Here is a 20,680-nt window from a genome sequence, read left to right as displayed (position 1 = left end):
CCAAAGTGGGTATAGAGGGAACATTCCTGAATATAATCAAAGCCATTTATGATAAATCCACAGCAAATATAATACTCAATGGAGAAAAACTGAAAGCCTTCTCACTCAAATCTGGAACAAGACAGGGATGCCCACTCTCACCACTGCTCTTCAACATAGTTTTGGAAGTCCTAGCCACAGCAATCAGACAAACAAAAGAAATAAAAGGCATCCATATAGGAAGAGAAAAGATAAAACTGTCACTGTACGAAGACGACATGATACTATACATAGAAAACCCTAAGGACTCAACCCAAAAACCACTTGAACTGATTAATAAATTCAGCAAAGTAGCAGGATATAAGATTAACATTCAGAAGTCAGTTGCATTTCTGTATACCAACAATGAAATGTTAGAAAAGGAATACAAAAATACGATACCTTTTCAAATTGCACCTCACAAAATCAAATACCTCCGGAAACACCTGACCACAGAGGTATCATGCTGAGAACTATGAAACTATAATCAAAGAAATCAAAGAAGATCTAAAGAAATGGAAAGATATTCCATGTTCCTGGATTGGAAAAATCAATATTGTAAAAATGGCCATACCACCCAAAGCAATCTACAGATTCAATGCAATCCCTATCAAATTACCCAGGACATTTTTCACAGAACTAGAACAAACAAGCCAAACATTTATATGGAACAACAAAAGACCCAGAATCGCCAAAGCAATCCTGAGAAACAAAAACCAAGCAGGAGGCATCACTCTCCCAGACTTCAAGAAATATTACAAAGCCACAGTCATCAAAACAGTGTGGTACTGGTCCCAAAACAGACAGACAGACCAATGGAACAGAACAGAGAATCCGGAAATAAACCCTGACACCTATGGTCAATTAATCTTTGACAAGGGAGGCAGGAACATCAAATGGGAAAAGGAAAGTCTATTCAGCAAGCATTGCTGGGAAACCTGGACAGCTGCATGCAAAGAAATTAAACTAGAACACACTCTCACCCATGCACCAAAATAAACTCAAAATGGCTGAAAGACTTAAATATAAGATAGGACACCATCAAACTCCTAGAAGAGAACATAGGCAAAACACTCTCTGACATCAACATCATGAATATTTTCTCAGGTCAGTCTCCCAAAGCAATAGAAATAAGAGCAAAAATAAACCCATGGGATCTAATCAAACTGAAAAGCTTTTGTACAGCAAAGGAAACCCAAAAGAAAACAAAAAGACAACTTACAGAATGGGAGAAAATCGTTTCAAATGATGCAACTTACACAACTCAACAGCAAAAAAGCCAATCAACCAATGGAAAAATGGGTAAAAGACATGAATAGACTGTTCTCCAAAGAAGATATACAGATGGCCAGCAAACACATGAAAAAATGCTCAACATCGCTGATTATAAGAGAAATGCAAATCAAAAATACCATGAGACACCACCTCACACCAGTCAGAATGGCCATCATTAATAAGTCCACAAATAACAAGTGCTAGAGGGGCTGTGGAGAAAAGGGAACCCTCCTGCACTGTTGGTGGGAATGTAAACTGGTACAGCCACTATGGAGAACAGTTTGGAGATACCTTAGAAATCTATACATAGAACTTCCATATGACCCCGCAATCCCACTCTTGGGCATATTATATATCCAGACAAAACTCTACTTAAAGGAGACACATGCACCCGCACGTTCATTGCAGCCCTATTCACAATAGCCAGGACATGGAAACAACCCAAATGTCCATTGACAGATGATTGGATTCGGAAGATGTGGTATATATACACAATGGAATACTACTCAGCCATAAAAAAGAATGACATAATGCCATTTGCAGCAACATGGATGGAACTAGAGACTCTCATTCTGAGTGAAATGAGTCAGAAAGACAAACACCATATGATATCACTTATAACTGGAATCTAATATCCAGCACAAATGAACATCTCCTCAGAAAAGAAAATCACGGACTTGGAGAATAGACTTGTGGCTGCCTGATGGTAGAGGGAGGGAGTGGGAGGGATCAGGAGCTTGGGCTTATCAGACACAACTTAGAATAGATTTACAATGAGATCCTGCTGAGTAGCATTGAGAACTATGTCTAGATACTCATATTGCAACAAAACAAAGGGTGGGGGAAAAAAATGTATACATGTAAGGATAACTTATCCCCTTGCTGTACAGTGGGGAAAAAAATTTTTTTAAATTTAAAAAAAAGTATCAGTTGAAAAACTCCACTAAAAAAACTATATGATCTGTCAACTCAGATATTGTGATCAACTCTGTCTTCTTCAGAGTTGCAAGGGAACTATCTTTTAAATCAGAATTTTGGAGTCAGCTATAAACTGCATTTGTCAAACAGGAAGCAATAATGACAGATAAACATTTTAAGAACTTTACCTTCTGAGGGTCAAGCTTGCCCAAGACTACTTCCATGAAAACTTCATCCGAAAGTATGAAGGTTGCATCAGCAGAACCTTTTGCAGGGCCCTGATACACTTTTCCAGCACCATTTTTTAGGTCAATAGCTGTGAAAAATAGAAAGATACCAATATGCGTCATTTTTTTCCTTCACCATATTCTCATATAAAAAAATAAAATAGGTGTTCCTGCTGTGGCGCAGCAGAAATGAATCCAATTGGGAACCATGAGGTTTCGGGTTCGATCCCTGGCCTTGCTCAGTGGGTTGGGGATCCGGCATTGCCATGAGCTGTGGTGTAGGTTGCAGGCACAACTGGGATCTGGCATTGCTGTGGCTCTGGCGAAGGCTGGTAGCTGTAGCTCCAATTAGACTCCTAGCCTGGGAGCCTCCATATGCCGTGGGTGCGGCTCTACAAAGACAAAAAGACAAAAAATAATTATAATAAAAAAAATAAAGCAAATAAATGCAGACATTTTTAGAGTTTCCAAGTTACTGTGGTACTTATTTTATATTATACCTATTGTTTAGAAAAAACTTTTAAATACTCTTTTTGGCATGTCCTTTTTATAAAGAATATGATCTTTAAAACAGCCAATAATAGTTGTTATCCATTGAAAAAGTTTACGCGATAGAGACGCTTTTAATGTGAATCAATGTAGAGTAATGTAAGGAAGTTAAGTTGTTGGAAGCTATATGGTTAAGGCCTTTTAGATTCAAATAAACAGTACATAGTCAGCAAAGGAAGAAAGCTAAATTTTAAAATAGTTGCAGATTGGTTGGGCTGAGTGAAGGTAATACACATTGTAATCACTTTCAAACTCCTGAATTCATTAAAGGTTCTGCATGAATAAAACGATAGTCAAATTAAACTTTTAAAAAATATTTTAACTAGTTTGTTACACATAATTTATTTATAAAATGTTTATTTCCCTTAATTGTTGTGAATAAACATTAAGATTAGCTTCTTTTCCCTTAAATGTTTTTGACAGATGGATTAAATGTCCCAGAAACAGGAAAACTGTTAAAAATGGACCTTCACTGCTCCCTATATAAGTTTTAGAGCTTATCCAGGAAGCCCAATTCCACTGACCTCGCTTCAGCCTCTGGCATGTGCTTTCTCTTGCTATAGTGAAGGAGCTATAATTGCATCACTCTCCCTAGGAGTGTGCAAAGAACTCCCAATTTAAGGTCAAGAAAAAGCTACACATGTTAAGAAAAAAACCTACAATCTGGTTAGCCAAACCGTGCTCCAAAGAGAAAATTATATCACTCCAATTGTCCAGAGACGAGAACTTTGCCAACGAAACTAAAAATCCCAACAGAGGCACCCAACCTGCTCAGAGATGTGTTGCTGGTATTTAGATAGCAAGACAGGGGAAGGAACAGGGAAGATGGGCACAGTCCAGGATCTCTGGGTTGGAATGAATGTTCCTGGCCATTGAGCCCAATCCCTTGGTCCTAAATTGGCTCAAAGTCAGGTACTTGTGCAACTTCAGTTACACAGGTGAACTGAGGACCCTGTTCTCCATAACCAAGTTGGGATTTGCCATAATGTGAACAAGACGGGGATAACTGACAGCAATTTAAAATACCACGTATTTTAGTGATTAACTGTTTGGCAAGACATTTTTAAATTGCACGTACAAGAAAAAAAAATTAGGTATTCCCTAAGACAAAGCATTCAATGATCTATTTTATGTCATTAAGCTCTATAATGCAAAAGAGACATGCCAATGTGAAATCTTCTTCTAAACTATCATATGACAAAAGACCCAGTATCTACTGATGCCAGCTACTGTGATTTAGCTGTGGCACAAAGACTGTGAAAAAAGTTACATGGCTGAGAATCAAATCAAATAACAGGCAGAGAATCAAAGAGAATGGCAAATCTTTCCAGAGAAAGCTCTAAGATCCAATATGATTGTTATCTTTTATTTAAAAAAAAAAAAAGACCTGAAGAAGAGATGATAAAACAAACAAAAGCCACAGGGCATTAATAATCAGTCGTTACTAACACGGTTCCAATAGTCCCATTTTTTCCAGGGTAAGAAAAAAAAAAAAAAAAACCTTTCCTAGGTTAATTAAAGGCAGTTGTTAAATGTAAGCACCTTTTTCTAATACTGTCAACAAGGAAAGTGGCACTGAGATAAGGGTAAAATCTTAGTTGGTTATTGACACTATACTGGAGAAATTACCCTATTTGCCAGAGAGAATCACTTGTATACTTTAAATCCCTATAGGGGTCTATTCTGCCGACTTTGAGACACAGTTCCAGCACCTTTTCTCACTCTTACTGATCTCATTCATTTCCCTCACCAGTATCTTCAAAAATCCTATGCATTTTTTTTTTTTTTAATGGCAGCAGCCACAGGATATGGAAGTTCTCAGGTCAGAGACTGAATCTGAGCCTCAACAGTGACCTACATGGCAGCTGCAGTAATGCTGGATTCTTTTTTTTTTTTTTAAGCTTTTCTACATGAACAAAATTAGCGATTTTATTATGGAATATAGTAGACATATGGAAAAATGTGCAAAACATGATACACAGTTTCACTGATAGTGATGAAGGAATAACCATCACCAGGATTAGACTACTGCCTGCATTCCACAAGCCCTCCCCTAACATACTCTTTCTTCAGTTCCCATTTTGGCCCCTAGTCCCCTCTAAAAGTAGTCATGACTCTGACCTTTATGCTAATTAATCTCCTCTCTTTTCTTTACAGTTCCCACACCAATGCATACATAGAACAATTTATCTTATTTTATTTTTGATTGGTGGTGGTAGATTGTCCAATGCTGGATTCTTTAACCCAATGTACCAGGTCAGGGATTGAATCCATGCCTCCTCAGCAGCCCAAGCTACTGCAGTTGGATTCTTAACCTACTGTGCCACAGAGGGAACGCCTTGCTTTATATTTATAACTCAACTTCTAACATAGTTTCATCTACAGAGAACGGTTGAATTCCATTATAGACAGAAGGACAGAAAGAAAGCAAAGTTATCATGTTATATCATGTTAATCTATGAAGTATTTTAGAAAAAAACTGACACTGAAATTTGGGGAACTAGTACAATATATTACATGTTTGGCTTTCTTTATCTTCATTCTGAATTAACTTCTTATAAGCACAAATGTCTTAGAGAAGAACAAATATCAAAATGCTAGCTGTGGGTTGTGGGATTATATACCATTATTTTCTTCACTATACTTTTATAAACCAAATTTTACATAATAAAAAGACACTCCCTAAAAGGAACAGCAATTGTTATAATAAAAACAAATCTATTTATATTAAACCAAAATTAATTAAACAAAACTCCAAATTGCTTCCTAGGAATATGTAATAGAAGATTATGTTAAAAACTTTTAGATGCTTTAGATACATTTTAATTTGTTTGCTCCCAATGAGTATATTCACATTGATCTTAGTTATTATGAGGAATAAAACAGTCTGATTTACAAGGTACTTGAACAGCCTACTCTACAAAGAAAGAATACTCTATAAATCAAAGTGAGGCTGGAATGCACCACAATATAAAGGTAAAAGAAATGATGGTCAAAGTTCATTAATAGCAAGTTTCATGATTCAAAATATGAATAGCTGTCAGCTATGGAATGGATGTTTGTGTCTCTCTAAAATCCATATTTGAAGCCCTGATCCCCCAGTAATAATGATATTTGGAAGTGGAGCCCGTGGGAGATAATTATGTTTAGATGAGGTCATGAGAATAAGAGCCTCCGTAACGGAATTAGTGTCCTTACAAGAAGAGACATGAGAGAGATGATCTCTCTCTGCCTTGTGGGGACACAGCAAGAAGGCATCCTTCTGCAAGCCAGGAAGAGGGTTCTCAGCAGAACCCAACCACACTGGCAGCCTCATACTGGACTTTCCAGTCTCCACATGATAAGAAAATAAATTTCTATGCTTTAATCCGCTCAGGCTATACTATATTTGTTACAGCAGCCTGAAATAAGACACTCTCACTGTTAGAAGCAGTGGCTTATCAACCTGTAATCGAATGATGATGAGGAAAGAAAATGGATGTATACTCTCTTCGCTGTCCCTTAACCTATGCAGAAACAGCAGTGACTCTCTTAAAGCCACATATTTTTCTGCCATGACATACAGGCACTGGATACTTAGAAAATTTCTAAAAGATCTGGCTGATTAGCAAAGTGATCCAATAAAAGTACTAGTGCTCAATTATGTGGACGAAATAAAAGAAAATTCCCTAATTTAGATAAAATGTTTTACTCGTCTTTAGTAATTTAGTAATGGTGTCTTACATCCTCAATTTTACTACAAGAATTAAAAATGGACACTGCAATCTTTTAATATACCAGAGCAGAGCACAGTTTGTGCCATGATTAAGAATGTAGTTACACAAGAGAGGCAAAAGGAGTGGTAGAATTTCTTTCTTTCTTTTTTTATTAACTCTAAGAATTTTACTTCATTTATAATTGCACAACGATTATCACAACACAATTGGTAGAACTTTTTTTCCCTTTCTCTTTTTATCACCTCATTTCTTTCGCTTCATAAAATGGCATCAGGGTCCTCTTGGACTTCCAAGTAAGTGAATGGAAATGTGACTGCTTTCTTTCTTTAGCAACTTGGCATATTAGAAGCCTTGCCAGGTTGCTAACATGGCACTTTGATAATTTCCCAGGTTAGATATAATTAGTACCTTTTTTTTTCCTTTCTTTTTATGGCTGCACCTGCAGCATATAAGTTCCCAGGCTAGGGGTAGAATTGGAGCTGTAGCTGATGGCCTATGCCACAGCCACAGCAACACTGGATCTCAGCCATACCTGCAACCTAAGCCCCAATTTGTTGCAGCAATGTTGAATCTTAACCCAATGAAGGAGGCCAGGTATCAAACCCACATCCTCATGGACACTATGTCAGGTTCTTAACCCACTGAGCCACATGGGGACTCTTTAATTAGTACCTTTGATTGCCATCTGTATAGATCAAGAAAATAATTATGATTTAATACTTATAATTAAGATGATGATCCATACTGTTAACTTTGGGGGATGAAGAAAACGATTTTAAAGCCAGTAAAATATAATGAGACTTACTGAGAACTTAAAAATATATCATTTGACCTAATGTGCTTATGTTTAAGAAGAATCAGTCAACTAAGATGACTGTTTAAAGTACTAATTTCAGATGTTACAAAGAAAACTTTAAAACAGTATTTTCATTTCAATTGCTTCCCTACATCTCTAGAAAACATAAGTGTCTTTGGATGCCCTGAAACCTGTTTTCCCACTAAAAAAACAATTTACCAAAGAAGATGAGATTCACCTACCTTGAAAGAGAGGGGCTTCAATTATAAAACAAGGTTATTTTATCTCTATTTATTAAACGTTAGTAAAGAATATTATAAAGCCAGGACTATGACTTACTCCACTTAGCTGCAATTTTTTCACCTTTAGTGATATGCCACTCAAACACAGCATTTACTTTCTTCACCATTTCTTGCCCAATATCCTGAAGGCGGCGACCTATCTCCTCAAACACGAGGTTACTCTGAAGATCTCCACCCTAGCAAAAAGAGAAAATTTAAGAATTTAACTTTAAAAGTTTTGTAGAAATGACTCAAGATGGGAAAAAAAAAAAAACTACCACAAAATAAATGTGTAATCAGGTGATTTTTTTAAAAAACACCTGCACATAAATAAGGGAAACTAGTTTTTTTCACATCAGGATTCAGTCATACCTTCCCTTACACTTATTTATGTCATCCAGAGCCTCAATCCTCTATCGGAATTCAGAATTTATTTAAATTAGAAATAAAGTAGACCAAGAACTAGAAAACCAATGACCTAACTTTAGCAGAAGATATTGGACAAATTCATCAACTTTTATAGTATCATTTCCTTATTTGTAAAATGGGACTAAGTGACAGGAAGCCTGAATTTCTTTCCAGCTCCAAAGTTTCTTAAGTTTCTGATCTTAGATTGTTTTTAAAGGAATTTTAATTTTCATTTAGTTACATGATAAGATGCCTAATAACAGACAATTAAAGATTATGGGTTTGAAAATCTCAACATTACAAAGTTAATATTTTGGAGACAGAGATTATACACATTTTTATTTGAAGTTTCATCATGTTAATAGAGTATAACACAAATGTTTTAATAAATAATACATGCTACCACTGTTTTTAGATCTGTATATAGTCAAAGTTTTATACAAATCTCTAATTTTTTTTTTAAGAGAAAGCAAACACCAGAACGAGACATATACAAATCTTTAAATCAAGAAAAAGGTATAGGATATTTAATTTTTTAATCTATTTTCATCCAAAATACTCATTGGTTAAGATTTCTCATTAAACAACTGATTTACTCTAAAACTATAAAATTATATTCTCTTCAAATATATACTAATATGTTTTAAAAAAATTCTTAAGTTGTCAAAATATTCCTTTTATTCCAAGTAGCTTTGAATTAATGTCCTCCAGTTCAAGAATTAAGAATCAATCTTTCCTTGCTCTTAATTTTCTAAAGTAGCCTGAATATTTTTAAAGTGATCTTAACTGAAATTCATAAATCAGGATATGGCTTAGATATGAGTTTTTATAACCTACCTCAGATGGTATCTTAGCTAAAGTATCAGATGTTGGCACAAGATCCACGTATGCATTTGAAATGACAGTGTCTCCAGTTTCTTGGACCTTAGAAAGGATACAAGAGGGGGAAAAAAACAACCAGTTAATTCTAATGATGCCAATGAAAATACAATTTCATCATGAAAGAGTATAAAGTCTTTCAAAGAAATTTACATTCTTCTTCATGTGAAAGAGAAAATAATCCAAATTAAATAGCTCACAAATCAAATGTCAAGATGAATAAACATGAAGGCCTACTGGTCTGAGACAACTGTTATTAACCCTAACTGTACAATCACCTGGAGCCCTTTTAAAAAATACTCATGACCAGGTCCCATCTCCAAAAATTCCACTTTAAATGGTCTGGTGTGGAGACTGAAGATTGGTATTTGGGGAAATTTTTTTTCTTTTTTTAGCATAAGTATGTCTAATGAGAAGTCAAGATGAGAATTGTTTAATTCTTATAGATAGTAAAAGGCATGGCATAATATCCACATGAGGTAGTGGTACTCAGTGCATTTGCTGAGTTAGTGTAGAATAAATCTGAGGAGAAATACACCACTGTCTTTTTAAAGTAGTCATTTCAGTTCTTATTTCAAATAGGAAGTATATATAATATATATACTTAAAGAGCCTTTTATCAAAGCATTCATTAAAGGAACTAAAATTCCAATTTCTAATACTTCATCTCAAATTATTTCAATTGAATCCTTTCACGAAATTATGGTATTGCTACAAATGCATAGGATAATATCTAAAACTTAAGGTAACATTAGTTAAAACTGATTTTTACCAATTAGATAATTCTCCCTTGACTACTTCCCATTATACTTTAGAAAAAAAAAATATTTCAAAGAATCTGTTCACTTTATTTCAAATCATATACAGTGGAAAGCATGGAAAGAAACCATTCATGAACAAAATATACTTCGTATTACCTTCTTGCAACCAAGAGAGGGAAAGAAGGATTCTTGCAAATAAACTAATAGAAAAAGAATAGCTCCAAGCAACTGGAGGTGGGGGGTAAAATAGCAAATATACTGAAAAGATAAGATGTACTTAGAATTTATCAAAACATCAAAAAAGTATTATATTTAGACATTAAATTCTTTCTTAACCCTTTAAGTTTGTATCTATATAAATTATTTCTGTACCTGCTCATTACTAGAAAATAGACTCTATAATGCTGTCATAGTCCTTACCATTTTGAGTTCATAATCCCATTCAAAAAATAAAACTTAGATGAAATAATTAGAAAATAAGAGGCTTCTAGAATGTATGGCACAAGCATTAACTGCAAGAGGATTTCAGAGAAAGCCGGTATGTGTGTTTATACAGGTGGAGGAAAGAGGAGTAGTAAGGAACTGCCTCTAAGGACAAGGCACAACTTGAACTGAAGCCTAAAACATGAAAGAAATTTGAAAAGTGAAATAAACAGTGTGTATAAATGAGGCAGGAAAATGATACTGTAAGCAGCAGGAAGTAATAAGGAGTATGGCAGTCATACAAAGAAGAGTTCTGAAAAGTTCTTTATTTATGAAAGAAAGCATGATACAGTTTTCTTGAAAGAGAGAGAGAGAAAGAGAGAAAGAGAAAGAAAGAAAGAAAGAGAGAGAGAAAGAAAGGAAGGAAGGAAGGAAGGAAGGAAGGAAGGAAGGACGGACGAACATCAGGGCCTGAGAACTAAGCTTCGAGCCAGGCAGACCTGGGCATCTATCCCAGCTCCACCACTGACCATGAGCAAGTTATTTAGGCGACCTGAACCTAGATATTCCTGTATTAAATGTAGAGTTGTTATGCACATTAGAGGTAATGGTCTGGACTGCCTATAGGCACTCAGTAACTGGAAGCTGTTATTATTGGTGGTGATGTACAAACTGTTCAACACAAAAACAAATACCGTATGATATCACTTATATCTGGAATCTAATATACGGCACAAATGAACCTCTCCACAGAATAGAAAAACATGGACATGGAAAACAGACTTGTGAGTGCCAAGGGGGAGGGGCGGGGAGTAGGATGGACAGGGAATCTGGGGTTAATAGATGCAAACTATTGCCTTCGGAATGGATAAGCAATGAGATCCTGCTGTATAAGCACTGGGAAATATGTCTAGTCACTTATGATGGAGCATGATAATGGGAGAAAAAAAGAATGTATACGTGTATGTGTGACTGGGTCACCTTGCTGTGCAGTGGAAAATTGACAGAACACTGTAAACCAGCTATAATGGGAAAAAAAAAAATTATAAAAAATAAATAATAAAAATGGTAGGTAAAAACAACATTTAAATGGCAGCTTTAGAAGAAAAAATACCATTAATCAAATAAATAATAGGAATTTGATTATGTAAAACCTGAAGAATAAATAAAATAAACTGCTCAACACAAACTATCTTTGTAGTACACATGATCAAGCCAAAAAGTATTAGCCTGGTCACTGGTATTAACAAAAATCACCTTTAAAAAACTTATAAAGGATGACTGCATGTTCTTTTAGTATTTTATTGGAGTACTCCTAACAGCCTCACCCTAATTACTTAACTCTATAGACAGAAACACTTTAATCTGTCTTGTCACTTACTACAAGCCCAGATATAAGATGTTAATTTGTGAATTTTTATGTGACCAAGATGTACATGGTTTCTTGCCAGTAGAAAAGATAACCATAAAAGATATGGTTTTATTGTTCTATAGGACAATTAATTAGACAATTAATTATCTCTAACTCTGTGAAATTATTTAGAATGCCTTCCCTCTTGGATGACATAAACACTGTTGCTTTAGTTCTCCTTTCAACCAGTTTTATCATCTTGCTAGCTCCCTTACTAATTAATTTTCATCATGTTTGCATTTTATATCTGTCTGAGAGTCTTGCCTTTAATTTTCTGAAGATTATATTTTGACAACAACTTGAATGAAAGGTTGAGCCAAAAAGACATGGTTGGTTGGGCTTTCAGAACAGGCACTAATTTAGTGGAGAATAAATCAGAAAATAAAAAACAAGGTAAGGAGGCATCTTGGGTACAGAGGCATCTTACTTTCAACTAAAAGTTACCACTGATTTAAAAAAAAAAACTAAGTTTTACCTCATATCCACAGTATTAACCAAAAGAAAGCTAGGATGGAACCTAATTATTGTGTATAGCGAAAAGGGTAACAAAATAATGTACCTCTAACTACATTATTCATACCTTGGTTTGAAAGTGGATTCTATTTCCTTCCTTCCACATCTCAGTTTGTAGAGTTTGTCCTGGGTATACTGGTTTTGCAAAACGAACCTTTAAAATAAAAGTGTTTAGGGTTAAGAATGTTGTAATATGAAACTTTTCTACTTGGTGGGGGGAAGGTGGGAAGGAGCTTGGAGAGTATAAAAGAAAGAAACAGAGGTTTGACTATATTTGAAGTCATAAAGGAGTAAAAACAGTGATATGATAAATTAGTAGAGAATGAATATAGTTAGTTTAACTCTTTGTCTTTCAAACTATAGAATCAATAAATAGTTTAATCTTGACAAATCAAGAAACAAAAGCAAAATCATATTAAGTAGGGTCATACAGGTAATCACCAGAACAACTTAAAAAGAAGCAGTTAAAAGTGGTAACTAAGGAGTTCCCATCGTGGCTCAGTGGTTAACGCATCTGACTAAGAACCATGAGGTTGCAGGTTTGATCCCTGGCCCCACTCAGTGGGTTAAGGATCTGGCGTTGCCACGAGCTGTGGTGTAGGTCGCAGATGCAGCTCGAATCCCATGTTGCTGTGGCTGTGGTGTAGGCGGGCAGTTGCAGCTCTGCTTAGGCCCCTCGCCTGGGGACCTCCATATGCCACAGGTGCAGCCCAAGAAAATACAAAAAAAAAAAAAGGTGGTAATAAAGTCAGGGGAATAAGATCTGAAGTATAAAACAGAATAATTCATTTCATAATTTTCTATACTATCTTACTCTGTGTACATATTATTGGATAATAATAACTATAAAATACTTATAATAATGAAAATAATCAGTGTTATCAAAGGCAAGGCATTAAAAATAAATTTTCACTGCTTCAGAGAGCACAGACAGATAAAAGCTTTTGGAGCTACTTAACAGTGACTTAAGTTTTTTAAATGTGTATCTTTTGACTTATGCAAAGATACTATGAGCAGAGATAGTTTTCTTTGTAATTTATAATGGATGAAAACTTGATGCCAACTTAAAGATACAAAACTAAAATCAATACGCAGCCAACATACTGATATAGGTGTTATATTTATTAAGAGTTCGAATGCAGCCACTTAACATTTTCAATTAAATTTAGTCAAGTTATAAAATAGTAAAAAAAAATTTTTAAAGGTACATCTCAATTTTTTGTTAAGGCATATATGCTGATGTGTGCATGCTAATTAATTTATAAAACAATCAAATTAATCTGTTAAAAGTGTAACTCTGTATGGTAACTTTCATGATGCATGTGTAATACAGGTATTTACAACTACAAAAAGAAAACATACTGACTGCCAAGTCAATGAAATACTAAAAATAATAACGTTAGCATAACACCTATTTTAAGTCTCTAAAGCTAAAAGGGAAGTAATATTTAAATTCTTAATAATACACATATACCTTAATTGCCTTGAATCTCAACACATCACGATCTGCATACTGCTGTAAAACATGCCTGGCAGAAAATCCAAATGTACATAATCCATGTAAAATGGGCCTATCAAAACCTAAAAATTACAGAGAATTTGTTAGATATAAGTATATTTCATGTTTAAAAACCAAGAACAGTTCATTCGGGATTTCAAAAATGCATTTTTAAACTCCAATAGCCAGAATCATACCATTTATGTTAAGGAACATGGAAAATATTTTATAAATACTTCTCCTTGAAGAAAAATTATCACATAAATCAAGAAAGAAAGAAAGAAAGAAAACAAGAAAGGAATGTCAGAGATTTGGGAACACAAAGAACTACTTTAATTTTGTCTGGAACCATGAAATTACCCATGGTGATTTTAACATCCTATGTGTAAGTTGATCTTTCTTTAACCTTTCAGTTCTTTGCCCTCTCCTACCATGATCTTACCCTTCATGGTAACTCAGATACTCATCCACACAGTCCTGTCCTAGAACTTGAACTAGGAGGTGCTACCTTCCATCATAATCTGAACTTTAAGTACACCATTTTCTGAACAGTACTTCCTACCTTTCCATTCTATACGTTTTTCATAAACATACTAGGAGATAGCTATTTTTCAAATATTATTCAAACTACCAGTCATAAACAGTAATGTCCTTAAGTATTATTTAGACAACTAAGCCAATATATATATTTTTTTTGTCTTTTTGCCTTTTCTAGGGCTGCTCCCACGGCATATGGAGGTTCCCAGGCTAGGGGGTCTAATCGGAGCTTTAGACGCCGGTCTACGCCAGAGCCACAGCAATGCAGGATCCGAGCCACATATGCAACCTACACCACAGCTCACGGCAATGCCTGATCCTTACCCCACTATGCAAGGCCAGGGATCGAACCCACAACCTCATGGCTCCTAGTCGGATTCATTAACCACTGCACCACTACAGGAACTCCATGAGCTAATATTTTCATTGGCACTTACTATTAGCAACTCACCTGCTAAGCTAGCAAAGTCAGGATCAATGTGCAGGGGATTCCAGTCTCCACTGAGCCGGTACAAAGCAGCCTATGAAGAAAGAATTTTAAGTCACTAGCACTCAGTGCTTTCTGAGAATACATGAAAAGAAAAATAACAAAAACAGTTATTGCATAAGAAATGAATCATAATGTAACTAAACGAAGCTTTGATTTAAAAATAACTTTCTAGAGTTCCCAGTGCGGCTCAGTGGAAACAAATCCGGCTAGGAACCATGAGGACGCGGGTTTGATGCCTCTCGTTCAGAGGGTTAATGATCTGGTGTTGCTGTGAGCTGTGGTGTAAGTCACAGATGCAGCTTGGATCCTGCGTTGCTGTGGCTGTGGTGTAGGCTAGCAGCTGTAGCTCCGATTTCCACCCTGGGAACTCCCACATGCCGCAGGTGTGGCCCTAAAAAGCAAAAAATAAAATAAAATAAACTATCTCTAACAAAAAAAAGATTAAATGTAAATCAAATGCTTTGTGTAACTCCTGCCACTGAAATCAGCTGGGGAGAGGTGAGGACTGTCAAATGATAAGAAGGGGAACAAAGAACTACATCTGGGTATAACCCTAGTTACCACTGTCTAAGGAGAAATTCACAAAAAGGAAATGATCAATCCACTCTCATTAAAACCCAATGATGATAAGGTTAATGTTTATAGCCTTTTCTAACCAAACAAAAACTTATGCCAACTTTCCTAATGGGGTGTTTCAAACTGAACCTGCAACCCAATACTCGATATATAAACATCCAACACTTCTCACAAATTTTCATTCTACTAATATACTAAATTCTGAGATGGGCTCATCCTGCAAAAAAACCGGACTAATAGCTTACCATTAAGATTAGATTTCTGCTTAGTCCAGATCTTCACATTACTTCTGTACTTAGAAAAGGCAGGATTAGCAGAAAGATACAGACAAAATGTGTGGGTGGGGGGAGGAAGTCACCATACATAATCCAGCTTTGAATTATGCATTGGTCAAACTAGAAAGTACTTTTCAGTACCGAAGGAAGGAAATGCACAAAAGAGCTAACAGTAAATATTAATGCACCTATGTATTAACTTTGGGTCTGCTTCAAGACTTCACTTTCTTATCAATTGCTATGTTAAGTTTTTCAAGATGTTTAAAGACTAGCCATGTCAGCACACCTGACTTTCTTAGTGGTTTTTTTGTTGTTATTTTTAATTATTGACTATCCTTTTTTAACAAATTTTATTTATAGAAAATAATATTTCCTATAATTCATAGGAAAATGTCGTTTACTTTCTAATATGCTTTGTACAATTCCAATAAGCTCTTTCCCTCTTCCATTACTCTATTAGTTTTGTAAATTATTCACTTTTTTAATGACCCAGTATTTTTCCCTTTATATAGCTTCTAAAAATAAATCAAATCAACAGTTGTCAAATAGATGTGACTTACAAGATTCTGTAAAAGATGGCAGGGGATTAAATGATAATTTTTAAAAAGCTCTTCACAAAAAATAAAACACTCGGCAAATACACATCATCATGTGGCATACAAATGAAGGAAAAGACAACTTTCAGGGACCGGAGCACAGACAGATCTAGGTTCAAAGCCAGCTCTGCTGTTAATAGGCATTAATCTTTATCACCCTAAGCTTCAATTTTCTCATTTAAAAAACTGAGAGGTTAATAAAGCTTCTTCTTCTTTTTTTTTTTTTTTTTTTTTTTTTTTTCGTCTTTTCAGTGCTGCAGCCACAACATATGGAGGTTCCCAGGCTAGGGGTCTAATTGGAGCTGTAGCCACCGGCCTACGCCACAGCCACAGCAACATGGGATCCAAGCCACGTCTGCGACCTACACCACAGCTCATAGCAACGCCGGATCCTTAACCCACTGAGCAGGGCCCATGGATTGAACCTGCAACCTCATGGTTACTAGTCGGGTTCATTAACCACTGAGCCACAATGGGAACTCCTAATAAACTTCTTAAACCTCTTAAAAAGCATTATCCTTGATAAATATTAATCAATAAATGTGAACCATTATTATTATTTTAAAAGATTTTAAAACAGTATAAGACAATCGAGTTTTTAAGACTAGTACCAGGATTCCAATCCCATAGATATCATCCCCATAAATGAAAAGAAACAACTTCATTAAATAAATCATATTAAAGGAATATGAAAGTGTTCATATTACTTCAACCATAGCATTGCCTCCCCCAGGTGGCAGAGTTAGCAAAGACAATAAAGATGAGTCATGAGAAATGACTAAAGTCAATTGATTGGATGTTTTGACTAAATTTAATCACTATGCAAAACAACCATTCTCCAAATAATAGGGAACAATGACAAGGACTTTCATATTTCAGAAGAAAAGCTAAAAGCTTCTTTTGTTTTGTTTCATTTCTGCCTAGATGTAAAAATCACTGAAATTCATACACACGAACTAAAAGAAACAGCTATATACTGTCTTATTTGTGCAACTACATGTACGTGGGAGGATCTTCTATATATGAGTAAATTAGTTCTTAATTTTATTTATTTAAAGGTACAATTAAGTTATACTAAATGCTAAATAAAAAGGCTCAGGAACTAGTTCTTCTCAAATCCTCACAATCTTCAAAACTACACAGATCCTAGGCCTACAGTGTAACTAAAGAGAATACCACAAACTTCAAATTCCTATAAATAGAAAAATAAACACTAACACCCAGCAGTGCTGTCTTAGAAGCACCCTCTCAAAGCTGCTACGGGGCAGTGGGGAGGGGAGAAAGGGAGCGCAGAGGAAGTGCTTGGAAGAGAGAAGAGGGAGAAAAAAAGAAAAATCACTTCTAGACAGAAGGTCTAACTTTAGCACAAAAATACTAAAAATCCTGGAAGATTAGAGTATGGACGACAGAGAAAAGAATTAAAAGTGCGGGAATTGCCAAATAAATGGTAGTCCTAGGAAGGCGATACTGCTGAGGGAGAATATGATAAAACAAAGACATTACCTTTGGAGAATGAATGGTGAATAAAAAAGAAGCAAGAGGATAAATTTATGATCTCAAAGAATAAAGAAAACTTTAAAAAATTTATTAACACCTCATCCCGATATCCCACTCCAAAAAGCCATCCATTAGAGAAAACGCCCTTTGCTACACTGACAGAAGATAGCAATCTTGAAGTGCTATCTTCTGTCTTGAAGAAGGAATATTGTAAACCATCCCAAACTACCAACTTTACCCACAAAATTCACACAGGTAAGTGATACCTTCAACTGCATAAAGCTACAATAAGACTAAAAAAAATAAGAACCAAAATATTAATATAAACTAAATTTCCCATGGCCAAAAAATAAAATAAAATAAACACACATATTAAAAAGGCCCACTAGCTACATGGGAAAACTGACCTGGAATGAGCAACACTGAGACATATCCTAGTAAAACTACGAGATTTTTAAAGATAAAGAATCCTAAAGCCTCAAGTAACTTAGAGGAAGATAACTAGACTGGCATCAGACTTCCCAAAAGCAACATACAAAGCCAGGCAACAACAGGACACAATTTTAAGAAACTCAAGATTTCATATCCAGCCAAGGTGTCTCAGTCATCTAGGGTACAGAAAAACAGTTTTAAATACATAGGAACCAAAGGAATACCATACACATGAGATCTTGGGGAACTACCAAAGAAGGAGCTTTATCCAAACAGAAGGTATGGGGGAATCTTTGCCGAAAGGACCGATATATATTCAATTGCAAATGTAAGACTGAGAGAAAAAAAAAAAAAAATGGGGAAGTGTGGAAGAATAACACAGAAATTTTAGATGTCCTTAAAAAGTAAAATTAATGTATCCCAAAAGATGGGAGCACAGGGGAGAGAGAAAATAAAATAGGATCTTTAACTGTTACGCTGCAAGCAACTAGAAAACAAAACACAGCAATAAAAACTAAAAAGCCAAATAGTAATAAATGAGAAAATTGGGAATTAAGGGCATATAAAAAAGGTATAGGACTTCACGTCCAGCCTAGATTGAGTACCTGGAATGGACTTATTCTTTCACTGTAAACTAGGAAGAAAAAAAATTTTTAGGTAAGACAGGGAGACACTGTTTTTAGACATTTTACAGTAGGCAATGCAGGATTATGATTCTTGATAGAAGAGAAACAAGCAAGATGAACTCTACAATGGCCACAGGTCTCTGCCTGATGGCACTTCCCAGACTGCATGCAGTACAAGAGAAACCCAAACAGCAAATGAGTACAGATAGTCTCTAATTCACACTGCGAATTAGAACAATGCGAATGTTCTAATTTACTTTGTGAGTTACCGAGATAAAAATCAGAGTTCTGGGAGACAGAGCAGCTGGAGTGTATCTGTTCTGAAAAGAAAGAAGCTACACAGAAAGAGCTCTAGAAATTTAAAAGGAGTCCCCTTGAGGGCATACAGAAAGTCCCAGGAAGATGAGATACCACATGCAGAAGAGGCCATGTGGAGATTAGAGGCACTCCAGCCAACAGTCAACACTAAGACCCAGACTTCTGAAAGAGCCATCTAGGACTTTCCTGACCCGCCCAGCCACCATCTGAGAACAGCTACTCGAGTGACAGCCAACATCATTTGTAGCAGGAGGACCACCCTGTCAAGCCAGAGTCATGAAATACAACATGTCATTCTTTCAAAACAAAGTTTTAAGGGTAGTACTTAAAATCCACATGGTAATTTAATAAAGAATTATATTTTAATGGATAGTATAAGCAATATTCGAAAGATTAACTTTATTTAATAATGATGATAGCTAAAATCCTAATTGTTAGAATAAGTAGTAAATGTATCTGGGGAAAACTAAAGATATTTGTTTCATTCTCCCCAAATACAAAGCTTGACAACTGTTATCTATTTATTCTTCAGTCTTTCTTAAGTACTGGGGATGAATTTTCTCTTTATTAATTATGAAAACCATAAAGTATATTTGTAATATCATACCAGTTAGATGAAGAAATTCTCCAAAAGACATGAAAAATAAAATATCCTAGAAGTGGTACTGGTAGAGCGAAAAACATGGTGGCCAGTGTCCTTACTGACTGAAAAGTTACATACTTAAATACTCGGCACAAAGTTTATGCTACAACAGCATCATTTGTTCCTTATTTCCACTTCTCCTTAAAGATGTGTACATCCCCAATCATTTCCCACCACTCTCCAATGTGAATGTTCTTTTTTTTTTTGGTCTTTTTAGGCCACACCTGTGGCATATGGAGCTTCCCCAGACTAGGGGTCTAATCAGAGCTGTAGCCACAGGCCTACACCACAGCCACAGCAACGCTGGATCTGTTCCTCATCTGTGACCTACACCACAGGTAAGAGAGAATATCCATACACCACTTTAGTTCTGAAGCTCCAACTTTTTGACCAAACCCTTCTTTATCACTTCCTAACAAGTACCCCTCCTCTGAGTGTCTACAGCAATTACTTTACAATTTAAAGCTTTGTATTTGTATTTGTTGCTTGGAAGATGCCCTAGTTATTAAGACATCTATGTCCTCTACCTTAGTGTCGTTTCAGTTCCTTGTCACTAGACCACACTTCAACTTGACTTATAGCTCCTACAGTCAAAACAGCCGACACATCCCCTGAAATTTATGCAAAATTTTATGCAAAATGTTCTTATGTTTTTAAAGAAAAAGTATTTCATTTCTATCATATTCTCAAACGACCATACGAAATGGTCAAGAACTCTGTCAAATGATTAGTGCCCATGATTTAAACAAAAAATATTTGTTAACTTATAAATTGTCCTTTGTCACACAGCAAAACAGTCAAGTCTGCCAAAATCTAACAAAAAGTTCTATTCATCTGAAAAATAATAAAAGAAGAAAATCTCTCTGCTTACTGTATATAGAAATTCAAGCCATGGAAACTATTCAGCTTTTTTTATCTAGAGCCGATACATTCTATTATTTCAGTAACCCAAGAATAATAATGGAGCTCTGTTGGGCTCTTTTGAACCATGAAACCACAAAGCTTTTTCTATTCCTT

General features: G+C 35.5%; 1 protein-coding gene across 3 annotated transcripts in view; it reads right to left on the bottom strand.

Annotated features, from left to right (window-relative positions):
- Nucleotides 1-20,680, bottom strand: part of HSD17B4 (hydroxysteroid 17-beta dehydrogenase 4) — an 87,942-nt gene that overhangs the window by 12,991 nt on the left and 54,271 nt on the right. For all 3 annotated transcript variants that reach the window (XM_021081514.1, NM_214306.1, XM_021081510.1), the window contains 6 exon segments: nucleotides 14,662-14,731; nucleotides 13,650-13,756; nucleotides 12,243-12,329; nucleotides 9,026-9,112; nucleotides 7,839-7,977; nucleotides 2,400-2,527 (listed from right to left, as the gene is read on the bottom strand). In XM_021081514.1, the coding sequence (XP_020937173.1) occupies nucleotides 2,400-2,527; nucleotides 7,839-7,977; nucleotides 9,026-9,112; nucleotides 12,243-12,329; nucleotides 13,650-13,756; nucleotides 14,662-14,731 (618 nt within the window).

This window comes from Sus scrofa, chromosome 2 (genome assembly GCF_000003025.6).
Source record: "Sus scrofa isolate TJ Tabasco breed Duroc chromosome 2, Sscrofa11.1, whole genome shotgun sequence".
Taxonomy (NCBI): domain Eukaryota; kingdom Metazoa; phylum Chordata; class Mammalia; order Artiodactyla; family Suidae; genus Sus; species Sus scrofa.
Note: the sequence above shows the minus strand (reverse complement) of the source record. Positions and strands in the feature narration are given on the sequence as shown.